The 16454-nt window shown below is 44.1% G+C and overlaps 1 protein-coding gene across 1 annotated transcript in view; it reads left to right on the plus strand.

The window, feature by feature from the left end:
* Positions 1-16454, plus strand: part of DPYD (dihydropyrimidine dehydrogenase) — a 2479659-nt gene that overhangs the window by 2126371 nt on the left and 336834 nt on the right. Inside the window, exon 20 of the mRNA XM_073643235.1 lies at positions 16233-16412. Within this exon, the coding sequence (XP_073499336.1) occupies positions 16233-16412 (180 nt within the window). The remainder of the gene's footprint in view (positions 1-16232; positions 16413-16454) is intronic.

The following is a 16454-nucleotide window of genomic DNA, read 5'->3' on the forward strand; positions in this document are numbered from 1 at the left end:
AAAAACAACGTTTCAATGCCCCTTGGAAGAGCTGTGGAGTTCAGAGCGGTTTAACAAGACGGTTTTAATGCGCCTTGGAAGAGACGTGGAGGTCACAGTAGCTTAACAAGACGGTTTTAATGCCCCTTGGAAGAGACGTGGAGTTCAGAGTGGTTTAACATGACGGTTTTAATGCCCCTTGGAATAGACGTGGAGGCCCCAGGGAAATAAAAAGACAATATCAAAGCCCCTGGAAAAGTGGTGGAGGTTACAGTGGAATAAAAAGACAATATCAATGCCCCTTGGAAGAGTGGTGGAGGTCGCAGTGGAATAAAAAGACAATATCAATGCCCCTTGGAAGAGTGGTGGAGGTCCCAGTGGAATAAAAAGACAATTTCAATGACCCTTGGAAGAGACGTGGAGGTCACAGTAGCTTAACAAGACGGTTTTAATGCCCCTTGGAAGAGACGTGGAGGTCACAGAGGAATAAAAAGACAATATCAATGCCCCTTGGAAGAGATGTGGAGGTCCCAGTGGAATAAAAAGACAATATCAATGAACCTTGGAAGAGATGTGGAGGTCACAGTAGCTTAACAAGACGATTTTAATGCCCTTTACAAGAGCCATGCAGTACAGCACATTAAAAACATTATTCCCATTATTGGGGAGTGGGTCTCACATAGTCTTTGACTATGCCTTCCAAGCAAAAGCTGCCAAAAATTAGGACAGAGGAACTTGCAATGCTGGCAACACGGACCACGGTCACCTTGGTGGTATAGTGGTGGTGGAGGCTGAGGATAAGAGCAAAAAACAGCCGAAATGAGGAAGTGTATACCCATGTGTGGGTGTGAAGCAGTGCATGGGAATACACCTCCCGAAATAACACAGTGGATTTGACTTTATGTTACTCTGCTGTCATTTGGTGGTGATGAGAAGTCTGGCCCAATCCAGCCCTTGTTCATTTTGATAAGGGTCAGCTTGTCAGCTTTGTCAGTTGACAGGCGAGTGCGCTTATCAATTATTATTCCCCCAGCGGCACTAAAAACACGCTCCGATAACACGCTAGTGGCAGGGCAGGCCAGGACCTCCAAGGCGTACAGACAGAGTTCATTTCAAGTGTCCAGCTTGGATACCCAATAATTAAAAGGCACAGAGGAATCACAGAGGACGCTGGTTCGGTCGGCAAGGTACTCCCTCAACATCTTTTGAAACTTTCCACTCCTTGTGAGAGTACCCCGCGCCTCAGGGCCTGTAAGCTGGGCGTGTCTCAGAAAACTGTCCCAGAACATTGTCAGTGTTCCCCTGCCTCTGCTGGATTGGAGTTGCATCTCTCTCGCCTGTACGCCTTGGTTGGGCAATGAACTGTGACCTCTGCCGCTAGCGTGTCCAGACGGGAATTTCTTTAACGGTTCTGCAGCAAGGGCCTTCTGGTACTGCCACATTTTTGTAGACCTCTCCACCTCAGGAATAAGAGAGTGAAAGTTCTCCTTGTAGCGGGGGTCTAAAAGTGTCACCAACCAGTAATGACTGTCACCCAACATTTTGACAACGCGAGGGTCGCGGTTAAGGCAACGTAACATAAAGTCAGCCATGCGTGCCAGACTGGAAATGGGCAAGACTTCCGTGTCCTCACCAAGATGATGACTGACCATGCTCTTCTCCTCCTCCTCCCCCCATCCTCAGGCCGCCCACGCTGAACCGACGGTATGACAGTTGTACAGGTACTAGCGTCTACAGCGCATGATACCAGCTCCTGTTCTTCCTCCTACTCCTCCTCTCCCTCATTGTCCCCCAATGCACGTTGGGATGAGATGAGGCTGGGCTGTGTGTAATCACCCATTACGGCTTCTTGATCCATCTCATCATACTCTGGCTGCAATGCCTTCTCTTTAATTCTCTGCAGAGAGCGCTGCAAAAGACAGACAAGTGGGATGCTGACGCTAATGATGGCGTTATCGCCACTCACCATCTTGGTGGCCTCCTCAAAGTTTGTCAGGATGGTACATATGTCAGACATCCAGGTCCACTACTGAGGTCTTATGTGTGGAGTCTGACCTGAATATTGACGGCCTTGTTGCAGCTGGTACTCCACAACTGCTCTCTTCTGCTCACAAATCATGTGAGCAACATGTGGAGGGTAGAGTTCCAACATGTGCGGACATCACACACCAGTCGGTGTGCCAGAAGCTGCAAACGCTGATGTAACACAGCAAGGGCGGCAGAAGCTGTAGCCGACTTCCGAAAATGAGCTGACAGGTGGCATACTTTGACAAGCAGATCTGGCAACTCAGGGCACAATTTAAGAAACTGCTGAACCACGAGGTTAAGCACATGAGCCGCCACCAGGTAACAGCCATTTTCCACAACTCACAAGCAGTGTGAGGTTTATCACCTAAGCTTATGAGTTTCAGCACAACCTGTTGCCACTTGGCTGAGGCAGTACTTCAGTGCTTCCAGCTAGTAACTGATGTGGTGATATCTGAGATGGAGGCTGAACATGAGGAGGAGGTGGAGGATGATGCGCAGGAGCTGCACACTGTGGGGGCAACTCTGACTGACATAGGGCCCGCAATCCTCAGTGAGAGGAGGATGTGTTCCGTCCGAAGGTCCGAATGGGTCCCGGCTTACACTAGTTTACCCAGTGTGCCATCAGGGAGATGTACCTTCCCTGGCCACAAGCACTTGTCCACATGTCCGTTGTCAGGTGGACTCTCCCAGTTACTGCGATGTTGAGGGCACGGCAGATGTTTTGAGTCACGTGCTTGTGTAGTGTGGGGATGGCACACCGGCAAAATAGTGTCGGCTGGGGACCAAGTACCGAGGGACGGCCACCGCCATAAGGTTGCGGAAGGATTCTGTCTCCACCAGCCTAAAAGGCAGCATTTCCAACGCAAGCAGTCGTGAAATGTGAGAATTTAGGACTGTGGCCTGTGGGGCGTTGGCTGCGAATTTGCACTTTCGTTCAAAGGTCTGGGATATGGACAATTGAACGCTGCGGTGGGACATGGACGTTGATGCTGTTTCTTGAGAAACTGCCATAACAAGTGAAGACTGAGAGGAGGGGGCATTTTTGCATGCAGTATGGACAGGGGATTGCCTTGCACGCACAACAGGAGGAAGAAGGAGTGGTAACACCTGCTGACACTGGTCGTGGACGTTGGGGTTCGCCCCACAAAGTCGGCTGCTTTGCTGACATGTGACTGATCATGCTGGTGGTGGTCAGGCTGGTAGTTTTGTCACCCCTGCTGATGCTAGCCTGGCAGGTGGTACAAATGGCCTTTTTGGGGTTAAAAGCAGAGTCTTTAAAAAAATTCCAGACTCTGGAAGACCTACCGCTTGTACTGGCAACGTCCCTCGTGTTGGTGTTACGCGGAACGGTTGCCCGCCTTCTGTCTGCAGTCACCACACTGCTTCTTCCTGCCTGTTGGGGTACTCTGCCTCCCTCCCCCTGTGTGCTGCTGGCCTCACTCTGCGTGTCCTCCTGCCACGTTGGGTCAGTTACTAGATCATCCACCACCTCCTCCTCTTCCACTTCCGCACCACGGTCCTCCTCCTCACTTCATGGCAATTGTGTCTCGTCATCGTCCACCTCTTGCGACAAATTGCCAGCGTCGCCTTCCTGTGTCCGTGGCTTCTCAAATATTTGGCCATCGCTACATGGGATCTCCTCTTCCACCACTTCAAGCGGAGCAGACGAGCGGCCCAAATATGGAAATGGACCAGTGAACAGCTCTTCAGAGTGTCCAACTTTGGGATCAGTTGCTGTCTGACGACACTCGGCATGGTGGGAGGAATGAGCATCAGGGTGAGGAGGAGTATGGGGTCAAGACTCACGGCTACTAAGACTTGACCGTGTGGAAGACAGACCGGAGGTGGTGGTGCCCAGGTGACTGGAAGTATTATCTGCTATCCAATTAATAACCTGTTCACACTGATCAGTTCGCAATAGTGGTGTAGTTATGTGCTTCCCTAGTAATTCGGTCAAGAACTGGGAGCGAGAAGATGTGGCTGTTGGTTGTGGCACATTTTCACCTTGGCCACGGCCCTGTCCTTTGCACGCACCATCACCAGAATGTCCAGATCCACGTCCCTTGCCACGCGCCTTACCCAATGTAAATTAAGTAAAATAGCTTACACTCACAGTATCAATGGCAAAAGGGTAATAAAAAGGTGATTAGAACCGTGGAAGAGGAAAACCACAGTTCTAGTTCTCTGGCATACACCAGAATCTTTTAAACAGATATATTTGTGTCTGAACAGTCAGCGAGACACTCAAACTGTTTTTTTTTTTTTTTGTGGAAAAAAGGCAAAAAGGTGGATAACACCCAGATTTGAACCGTGGAACAGGAAAACCACAGTTCTAATTTCCTGACGTATACCAGTTTTTTTTAAATAGATATATTTGTGTCTGAACAGTCAGCGAGACACTCAAACAGTTTTTTTTTAATGGAAAAAAGTCAAAAAAGTGGATAATACAGAGATTTGAACCGTGGAACTGCAAAACCACAGCTCTAGTTATCTGGCCGAAACCAGACTATTTTAAACAGATATATGTGTGTCTGAACACTCACAGACATACTCAAATTTTTTTTTGGGGGGGGGGTATACCAAAAGGTTAATAAGACGGGTATTTGTACAGTCTGACTGAGGAAGAAAAAAAAAGGATTTAGATGGAAAAAAAGGATTTTTCCTGGCCCCTGAGACCTGGGGCTAGGTCTAGCAATTTGAGCAGCAGCAGCACACAGGACTATAATGCAGTGTTTGTTGGTATAACCACTGCGTCTCCTATACAGCCTGCCTGCCTGATATCTGGGATGGATATTAGTCCTCAGAAGGTCTGTTTGTTTGATTTTGCAGGCTTTAGAGACCCTACACTACCTATTTCGCAGTATAAATCTCTCCCTAGCTCAGCAGCACTCTCCCTACACTGTCTGATCCGGAGTGAGTGTGTCCAAGATGGCGGCGCCCGGTTTTAAATACTCGAGGTGACACTGTGCGGCTAGCCAATCACTGTAATGCCCACAACCAACATGGCTGCGGCATTACAGTGACTGGCTGGCAATCCCTGCATGTTCATTGGCTCTGTAAAGAGCGCCAAACATGCAGGGCGGAGACCCGAACTCCCGCCCGAGTAACCCGAAAATGCTCGGTGGTCGCCGAACATCCCGAGTAGTGAGATGCTCAGGCGAGAATCGAGCAGTGTCGAGCATGCTCGCTCAACACTATTCCTAAATCATTGGATCACATGGTTGGCATATATCAAAGGTGTCGGATACTTACAATCAATACTATATATTGTTCCCAAGCCCGGATAGCGTCCACCCCAGTTTCTCTCTCTCCCCCCTCCTCTTCCTTACATGAGTGAGAGATATACATTTTTGCAATTTTGCACATGTGTGGAGTGACTGAGGGTGATATACTATATATTATAAATTCTGTCATCTATTCGGGGAGAGTAGGAGATATTATATGCATTTGCACCTTATATATTATATGTTATCTCCTGCATATTTATTTCTTGTGTGTCGGTTACTTATATGTATTCATATATATATTTGTGGTTTATTTATTATATTTATTCTCTTTTTTATTTTTTTATATATAACCCGGACATGCGCCCATGTTTTTAGATGTTTTTAACTCATCATGTATTTGGTCTGCTATCCATCTGTTGTCACCTGTAATTAATAAAAATATATATATTTTTTCACCTTATTGGTTATTTGGGACTCTATGGTCGGTTCTTTTTCTCTCTTTTTTTCATTGTCTGTTTTTCCTGACTGTCCCTTTGGTTTACATTTGTCTGTTATTCTGGTTGGTGTAATAATTTTTTACATACATATATACTATTAATGTATGAAATCTCCTTTATCCATATTTAACTATATCACCTCCAGAAATATACTCCCATCTGTATCCTTGTATTGTGTCATTATCTGTACATATAATGGGAGCCTGGCAGGTAAATAGCTTTTGAATAATGTCTGTCTAGTTTACTACTATGGAGAAAATGAAGGTATACTGTCCTTGCAATCTCTAGCTTCCAGTCATTGGGGTGGAGCAGGAAGTGGTTATAGTCATCGATCACTGCACAGTGAGCATGCTGTTATCACTGCCTCTGCTCCTTCAAGTAGAAAATGACCGCACTTTCTGCGGGGTTGGTGCACAAGTAGGGTCCCAAACCGTATAATATGTAGAAGAAAACTTGGCACTCAAAGATATTGCAATTTCTTGATCAATTTCATGATGATAAGTATGTACAGAGAAACAAACGTTTGGGTCCAAAAGGACCTTCATCAGTGTACCGGTAGATACAGCACACCTCTTAACCAGCAGTGGATGCTGCATTCTTTTTGCTGACATCTTCTTATTTCCAAACTCCCGACTGACTGTTTGAGTACTTCACTGAGATATTTATCTCCATACAATCTATATCTGCAGGTACACTGATGAAGGTCCTTTTGGACTAAAACATTTGTTTATCTGTACATATATGGCACCCCAGGTTGCCACAGTGGCATTGCCTCCCTCACAAGGGGGGTGATGCCATGCCTGGAAGCAAGGAGGGGTCCCCTTTTCAAGTATACCAGCATACAACACTTTCCTGGCTCCAGACCAGCAAGGGGAGCTCCTCCCCTTAGCAACTAGGATCTGGAGGCAGGGTTAGTGAGTGTGAGGAGAACAGACAGGAGTTGAAGTCAGGACGTCGACGAGGAAAGACTCAGGGAGTGGAGCTGCACGGCAGTTCACCCCAGAGGGAAGCACAGAAGAACCGGACACCAGAGTCCGAGGTTGTGGGGCACCGAAAGCCCAGAAGCAGAAACCGGAGGGTAGGAGACTGCAGGTCTCCTGGCCCCATCAGATGCTCGGAGGCTCAGCAGCATCATAGGGCCCAGCACCGCCACGTGGGAGCGACACCCCAGGAAGGCCCGAGCTGCCTGCCATACGGGTGAGCACAAAGACGTTTTACTCAGGGACGAGGGCCTCAGCATAGCTATACGCAGCAGGGCCAAAGAGGTAGCACAAAGGGAAGGCCTACAACTCCACCTGGCTTGGTGGATCCCCCAACTTGCTTCCAGGCCGCCCGGACCTCTACTACCAGCTAGTACCCATGCCCCGGTCTGCCTAACCACCGCAAGTAAAGATAAGAGGAAACCGCCATTAAGTAGTGGGCTGATTATGAACTGCGCCATCCTCTGCACCACGGCGAACAGCAACATCTACACTGCCCTGGAGCTAAACTCTACCTGTGGAGAGCTAAACTAACTCTGCTGCATTAACAACAGCTCCAGAGGTCCTGCTCCGCAGCAGCGGCTCCCTGTAGCCGCATACCACAGGTGGCGTCACAAACTGTATATAAGAACTATAAATCCCATGTAAATATCCCCTTTTATTGACCACCCTGGGTCACGGACTGGGTCACCGCCACGGTGACATCTCCCCTAACAACGACTGGCCCGCCACCAAGTACCCCACGGCCCAGGGGGCGCAACACATACTTATCATTATTAAATTGATCAAGAAATTGTAATATCTTTGAGTGCCAAGTTTTCTTCTACATGCTTCTGCTCCTTGACTGACAGCCTACTCTGTGGCATATATGTGCACAGCAGGCTGTCAGTCAATGTGCCTGGTTAACATATTTCCTTTAAAATATCAAGTTCTGCTTGTCTGCAGCCAAAACTAAGGGGAGGTTACTGCATACTGTATAAATAGGTTACTGGAAGTTGATACAATTTCATCGACCTTTCTCATCTCCAGAACTACTATTAAGTAAGCTTTAAGAATATTTATTATAGTATTACTCTTTTTAAAATGTATTCTTACATTCTCTCATCTGTCTGATACCTCCTGTGCAGAATTTAACTGCAAAGAGGTTTTTTTTCTGTGGCCTGTGACCATAAAGATACACAGATCTTGAGGAGTTCACCGCTCCTTTGCCTCACAGCTTCCTGCTCGCAAGGGGGCTGTGTGATCCTGAAGATTGACAGTTCAGACCAGCAGCATGGTCACACTGCTAGTCTGAACTCTGTGCTCATCAATGTTGCTAGCAGAGTTAACTTTGCCTCTACACCATAGAAGGAGAGCTGAATACATCAATCTGGACAACTTCATAACTCTGCTTGCAAGATGTATAGCAAGCTGCTCGCTTGGAAGCGTAATTTCCTTACTTAGGAGACCTAAAGGCAAAGAGCTGTAAACTCAAAAATGTAAAATCCATTCATTCTTCAGAACAAAAAGGAATGTTAATAAGAAGTAGTATGAAAGATTCCTTCTTTTTATAAGCATTTTGTAATTTTAACTATTAATGATCAGGATGGACAAACTCTGTCAGGCTATATGCAAACTCTAATTATTTTTTATTTTTACATGCATTGGAGTGAAATATGGTTGCAGTGGTTTACTTTTTCTTTGTCAAATATCTCATACAAATGCCACCGATTCAGCATGCAAAAAAGGGGAGGACAAGAAAAAACAACAGTGCAAAAAGGTCCTATCTCCATAACAAAAGGAAACAGTAGTATCACCTGGCAAAGCTGTGTGACCACAACAATATGATAATGAATGGTAATGGCTGATGCAGACCTGCAAGATGATCCAACATTAATTAATGAGGAATAGGTTTTTTTTTCTGCTCTGACAAGAAGTCCAAAATTTTTATTGTGGTTTGTCCTGAAGTATGGTAACTTTGAAACGTGTTGACAATAAAACTGCACTTGCATTTCTCCTGGTTTTCTAGGTCTATTCATCCACTATGTTCAATCTCCTAATTAGACCTCTTGGCATCACAGAACAAAACCTATTCCTTATTTATTCATCCTAAAAATATATATAGACAAACATATATCTTGGAGAAAATTAGTTTTTTCCAAATGAATGCTCACTTTCATGCCTGACCTATGGTCTACAAATGGTGGAACGCAGAGTGCCTACATATCTTTTATGCCATTTTCAGACATTCAATATTTGGTCAATATTTTATATCAGTATTTGTAGGCCAAAGCCAGGAGTTGATCAATCAGAGGAAAAGTATAATAGAAACATGTCATCACGTCTACATTTTTCACCCACTCCTGGTTTTGGCTTACAAATGCTGATGTAAAATACTGACTAAATACTGAACATATGAACGTGGCCTAAAAGATATGTAGGCACTCTACGTGGCCTTATTCAAACTGTCAGCCACTAGGGAAGAGCAAATCGATTCTAGAGAAATCAAATTTTTCACAAATTTTTCATGATTTGGTTTCTGTGAATTCCAGCAAAATGGCAACCTTCTTTCACCATTCTCTTGGATTCTGGTCAAAAAACAGTTAAAAAAATCTTATACAGCTCTCTCTTCAGCCCCTCTACCACTGCTGCTGGTCCTCCAATAGGCTCCTCTTGTTTCTATCTTCTATCTTATTTTTATGGACCTGCTGTGCTGCGTTTATTCATTAGACCACACACTGTCACAGGAAGAATGACGCACATCATTGATGTTAATCCATGCGTTGAGGCCTACATAACTGCATGCAATGAGACCCACGCAATTAACGACAAAGACATGTATTATGCCACACATGACGGTATGGGGCCCAGTGAAGAACATCAGTGACCCGGACATAAAAGATAGATGCTAACACAGAGGAGCTAATTCGATGACCATTAGCGGTGAGAGAGGTATGTAGGGGGCTGAGGTGAGGTGGGTTTTAGATTTTTTTTTAACATCCCAATTTGCACTGAATGAATTCAATGCAAATTGATTTCCCAGTCTAATTCAAGCTAATCCTCAGGATTTACAGAAAATATTTGGGTGATTCCCTCATTAGGCACTTTTTATGTCACCAGTTATGATTCATTCAATAGTATTCACCAAAAATAGAAATAAATGATTCTTGCTTGCTATTGGCAATATTTCTACATACTGTATAATCAAATTTCAGGTAAGATATTGGTCCAAACCTAAGGATAAATAAGCCTTTATTTGGAATTGGGCTGATATATTATGTTATTGAAATGGAAAAATAAGGATTCAAACCTGAACTCATTATTGACATTCACTGTACGCAAGCAATCACTGTGTAATGAGCCACAGTAAGTTCTGGAGAAATCCACTTAATTACAATGCCATTTAAGACATACTGGCTTCAGTCAAAATTCTGCAGAGACATTAAAATGTCACTAAGGAAAGCCAGAAGTCGGTAAGAATATACGATGTGTCATCATTCCACAATAAACTCTTGTCACAGTGGTTGTTGCTTGTGTATGAAAGGCATATATCTTCTCAATATGATTTTTTTTATATGTCAAATTCTGTTTTGATGATACTATAGAAGTGTAAAATTAGAAAACGTGGATTGGATAAAGTTATTTGTTGCCCAGTAGGTGGGCTGCTCTACACACAGTATTTTTATGACAACAAATATATTGTAAGGTCTCATGCACGTAATTAGGTTATGGGTCCATAAGGATACAGAATAAAGTAAGGCACCCAAATAAATTTATGGGCCCTTCTGTCTCTCCTAATGCCAATGCGTTTTATTTTACACAGTGATTTTGTAATTATCTATTAGGACAATGCTTCTAGAAAAGATTCTGGTGGCTTATGGAGACCGGATATGGTGGTAAATGGAGTAGCTAATATAACCCTTAGGCTAGGTGCATCTGTGCACTTAGAATACAGTATATGTCAGGAGCATTTCCCAAAGTAGACTAAAATGATGTCATAAACCTCCATTCACCAGAAGGAGGTCAAAGTGGGTCCTTTCAGTCTCCACCTGGAATGTTTGCTCCTGCATACAAGCATATAAGAAGGTGCAGGCGGCACATAAAGAAGCACACCCGTCAGTGTTTTTATCCTCTTAATATATTGAAATCATAATATTATATAGCACTGTGTGCTTACAATTGCTCATTTTGCCCTTCTACCCAGTTAATTTTTCTCGTTTCCATTAGGTCTATGACATCACGTGATTAAAACGGAAAGCTCCTTATAAAAATAGGAAGTCTTTTTTCTACATGAGTCAGCATTAGAATTAGAATTCTACATCACTGCAAAATCCCTGGCAGCCCAGCTCCACTCCCTCTTCAACTCCTGACCCAGCTGCTCCACTCCTCCCCTCTGCCAGCGACTTGGCAGTGATGTAGAATTGTAGTGCTAATGATGATTTATGCAGGTAAAAGAGGCTTCCTGTTTCTACATATAGCATAGAATGAGTCAGCTAGTCAGTTTTGTAATCACTTGATGTCATAGACCTAATGGAAAAAAGAAGAATTAACTGGGTAGAAGTGCAAAATGAGCAATTGTAAGTACAAATGCTATATAATATGATGACTGTGATATATTGAGAAGATAAAAACTGTGATGAGAGTGTTTCTTTATCTATACAGAGAGCATGGGGTACACATTTCTTTACAATGTGTCCCCATGGTGCACAGATGCCTTGGCATCCATCCTAACAGTGGACATTGTCACGTGAATACATCTAAGCAAAAGTGCAAAACAATAGCCACAAATGTAGTGTGTACCAAGCCTTATACCCTCTGTTTGTCTCTATACAAACTCAGTGTCATAACATTTTTATTTGTATCAAAAAATCTTTGAAACAAAATTTGTAAGGTAACGACATCCAATGGTAATTGAAGATCAGCAGCCTTAGCCCATTATCTAAGTATTCTGGTCAGAGCAACTCTAGCATCCAGCAGTAAGATCACATACCTGGCTAGCTTTCCTTCCAATATAGAGGATTCTTACTGTAAATATCTGCAGCAATATGACTATAATAATATTTATACAATATATTGGAAAGGAGGAGCTTAAGACTAGTGTTGAGCGAATTTGTTCGGTATTTCAAATCGGCTCCACCCACCAACATCCCTGATTTGCCATACTGTCACGCAGATAACATCAACACTACTTAAGACTTGTAAATAGTAAAAAACTATTGTGTATTGGCCCCAATAACAAAGCTACTGTATTTTGCACTTCTTTTACTCTATCAATGTATGAGGCATGGGATTATTGCACATAGTACTTGAATACAATAATTGCAAAATTCAAAAGAGATGCGACATGTCAAAGATCATATCCGGGGGAATCGTGCTGAACCACCCTGCTGTTACCTTTTTGTCAGCCCTCTGCTGCCCGCAATCGTCAGAACAATTACACAATTGACCGAGGATTAATGGAGGAAGCCTCAGACTGTTTCCACTGCTAGGCCGGTTATTGGGGAACTAACAGTGAGCGTATGGTACATACACCCCTGATTCCCATGCAATGTATATACCCCGGTACTGTCACTGCCAGCTCCGCAATAATAAAAGTAACTACTCACTGTCATCACCAATCGTTTATACAGGCCGATTAGATACCTGCACAGGTAGCGTATGGCTTTCAGGAGTGTGGTTTACAGAACAAAAGGAACAGAACTATTACATTTTTATATTTAATCCAAAAAGATAGGCTGTGTTTACAAAAGATTTTACAAAGGGGACAAAACAATATAGCATATACAATTACATAAAACAAAAAGGATTAGCAAAAGAATTTACTAAACACAGGTCATGGAAATGGCTCAGAGCTTAGGGAAGGGGATCCCTTCGGTTAGGGAAAGTCTGATGAATGTGGATCATGCCTACACAGATATGTATCACCATGCATCGAACATAGATCATACATCGCCTTGTCTTTTTATCAGCACCTAAGTTACACCCACACACCTCCACTTGATGACTTCACGTGGGAACTGTTTGTGGGATGTTCTCAACCCTTAATGATTTTATGAAATCCCCAACATTCTCAATTTCTTTTCTCCTAAAGATCACATGTGTTCGATATTGAAATCATATCTTTATTGCGATTTTACCTTTTTATAGATAGGAAACATGACATAGCTGTTGTCAGCTATCTGGTCACTATTAATTTGGGGCGGATAGGCATGTCTCACAGTTATGAAAAAATATGAATATTCTTCCCCTTTTAGCCCGTAAGTAGAAAATGTATATCCCATCAATATCGGATCTATACAAACCCCAATATTCATAAATTTCCCCTGGTGCCCAAGTGTCTGAAGCAGTCTTTTGTTCCGAACAAGCTGGTTCTTGTGAAAGGTTATTCTCCACCTTTTATTAAACAAATCCCAGACTTCATATTTATTCCCAGCAAATATACTAGTTTTAATTACCTTTCCACACCAGGAGGTCCTAGCTTCACTGGGTGTTTTAATGAGTTTTTCTCACCTAGCTATAACTGGCTTCCTCTTCCCCACTCCAAAGTGCCAGCTCTTTCTCCCTATTGTTCTGTGTTGGGGGGGGGTGAATGCCTCTTCCCTGGAGATGCCTTACGGATTTTAAACTTTCTCTATTACACATCACATCGCGATTTAAATTCTGAGAATTATCTATGAAACCAATAATGAAGAATTGGATATAGTCAACTTTGTTTGCATTTTTTTTTATTTAATTGCATGTATCAAAGTTAAAGTTAAAGTTTTATTTGTCATAACTCTGCCTAGAATATAGTTCAGTGGAGAAGATGTGAGGGTTAGAGAAGAGTGAATTGATTTGATGAAAATAATCATTTACAAATTGCAGAAGATTGAGTAGAAATACAGGAACTTGTGTAAGCTTTTCCATAGTTCTTTGCAGCAATTGCATCATATTGTATTACACAGAAAATCAGGAGGAAGTATCATAGCCTATATGAAAGCAAAAGCAGGGAATGTAGCAGCCACTTTGTGGTGAATCTAGACAGTGAGAGGACATGAATGCTTAAGCTTAGCCAAAGAGATGTGGAGAGAAAGCCATAAAACACTGGAGAAACTGTATAAATAATACATACTTATTTACACTAAATACTTCCGGTAAGATAGCCGGAAATACGTGTGCCTGCGCATACGCACTTCTGTTTTCAGCTTTGCCCACAGTTAGGTAAAGCATATGGCACAGGTGCGAGCTGGCAATTTCTCTGCACAAGAGTGGGATTTCACCCGGCTATTTCGATGATGCAAGAGGCGTCATCCATGTAAATCAAAGCAGGAGGATGGCAAGCAGCAGCCAAGGGGAGGAATGGAGAGGCCTGAAGAAACGCCCATCGGACCAGACCTAGAAGATTAGCATACAGCATGGTAGAAATGAAAAAGGTTTTTCGGGGGTATACAGGGGGAGTCAGGGGGTTAATTAAGGATTTGTGGAATGCAGCACAGACGCTGAATGAGGTGATATTTTTAGCTGCTATGTCACAAAACTGGAGACAGGTTCCCTTTAAATAAAAAAAGAACCTATACATGATTGGTATCTACAAACTCGTAATGACCTGGAGAATCATAATGGCAAGTCAGTTTTAGCATTTAATGAGCATGGTAAATTAAAAAAAAAAAAACAATTGTGGAATTGCAGTTTGTTACGGATCCGGGTGGTGGAACCTCTGTGCTGTGGTGCAAGGAGGGGCCAGAGGGGCGTGACTAGGTATCAACTCGGACTGACCAAGGTCGCACGGTGGCTCAATAGACTCCGTGAACCAGGGAAGGACCAAGCAGAGGGACCAGGTGCTACTCTGGGCCTGTCCTTGTATGAGAGCAGGTGACTCCCATGGGTAACTGGCAGGAGCCTCTGGGTAGGCAAGGCAGGGAACTGTTAGGAGCCTCCGGGTAGGCTGACAGATAGGCACGGCAGGTAACTTGTAGGAGCCTCCAGGTAGGCTGATCGATAGGCACGGCAGGTAACTGGAACGTTCTCTGGGTAGGCGGGCAAGCTAGGCCCATAGACAAACTGGCGGGTTTGGATCGTAGGCAGACCGTCGGGCTGGAGATTACACTTGGCAGGCAGAGACAGGTAGTCAGGCTGGCGGACTGGACTGGAAGACAGGCTGGCGGACAGGACTGGTAGTCAGGCTGGTGGACAGGACTGGTAATCTGGCTGGCAGACAGGACTGGTAGTCAGGCTGGCGGACTGGACTGGTAGGCTGGCGGACTGGACTGGTAGTCACGCTGGCGGACTGGACTGGTAGTCAGGCTGGTGGACAGGACTGGTAGTCAGGCTGGCGGACTGGACTGGTAGTCAGGCTGGCGGACTGGACTGGTAGTCAGGCTGGCGGACTGGACTGGTAGTCAGGCTGGCTGACTGGACTGGTAGTCAGGATGGCGGACTGGACTGGTAGTCAGGCTAGCAGTGGGACCTGAAGGCTGAAGCAGAGTTTAGGACACAAAGCTACAACCTTGCACGGGCAGCTCCATTTTGGAGGAGGTGCCTTTTATATGAGAGGTCCTCCGGCCATTGGCCGGGGACTCCTTAGGACGGCATGCGCGGCTCCTTTAAGAGGGAGGGAGCACACGAGCCCTAAGCACGGTGCCGGGAAGCTGCGTGCGCCGGCAGCAGCAGGAGAGCCGGAAGACGCCGGGGCCAGGAGCGCGGCGGTAAAAGGGACGGTGTCTCTGCCTGTCAGGGGGCAGAGACGCCGATACTACGCAGTTGTTTTTAAATTTCACAGCACTTGGAATTTTTTTTCCATTTTTCCAGTACACTACATAGTAAAATCAACTGTGACAACTCATGCGACAAAAAACAAGCCCTCAAACGGCCATATTGATGGAAAAATAAACAAGTTATGGCTCTGGGAAGAAGGAGAGCAAAAATGGAAAATCCCAAGGTGGTAAAGGGGTTAGGAAGTCAAGACAACCTGTCCTTACAGTCTATTGATTAACTGACTTTCAATCGGCTTGCATGAAGCCATTCGCAGTTGTTCAATGGCTATGGCCGGCCTATGTAAATGCACCCTTAAAGAAGCACTCCCATCAAAGTTTTTATTCTCTATTGCAATCATCATATTATATAGCACTGTGTACTTACAGTTGCTTATTTTGCCTTTCTACACAGTTAATTCTTCTCTTTTCTCTGCTCTATGTAGAAACAGGAAGTCTCTTTTTCCTGCATGAGTCATCCCCCACTTCAGCTCCTGACCTAGCTGCTCAGCTCCTCGCCCCCTGCCTGACACTTTTGCTGTGATGACTCATGCAGGGAAATTCTACATATACTGTAGCTTACAAGGATTCAACCAGTCTGTTTTTAATTGCGTGATGTCATAGACCTAAAGGAAAAGCGAAGAATTACTGTAACTGGCTAGAAAGGAAAAATGATCAATTGTAAATACACAGTGCTATATAATATGATGACAGCAATATATTAAGAGGGTAAAAATTTTGATGGGAGTGCTTTTTTAATTTGTCTTCATAGAAAAGAAAGAAAATGCTAAACTATTTTATTGTAATTTTCAGGTCTGCAGTGCGATACAGAATCAAGACTTCACTGTTATTGATGACTACTGCACAGGTCTGAAGGCACTTCTCTACCTGAAGAGCATTGAGGAGCTTCAGGATTGGGATGGACAAAGTCCACCAACTTTCAGTCATCAGAAAGGAAAGCCTGTTCCAAAAGTAGCAGATATAATCGGAGAGGTATGTGGAATTTTAACTAACCTTGTCCTATTTTTCTTTTCC

The sequence above is a fragment of the Phyllobates terribilis genome, unplaced genomic scaffold (assembly GCF_046119375.1).
Source record: "Phyllobates terribilis strain yellow unplaced genomic scaffold, ASM4611937v1 Scaffold_8__6_contigs__length_399053987, whole genome shotgun sequence".
NCBI lineage: Eukaryota > Metazoa > Chordata > Amphibia > Anura > Dendrobatidae > Phyllobates > Phyllobates terribilis.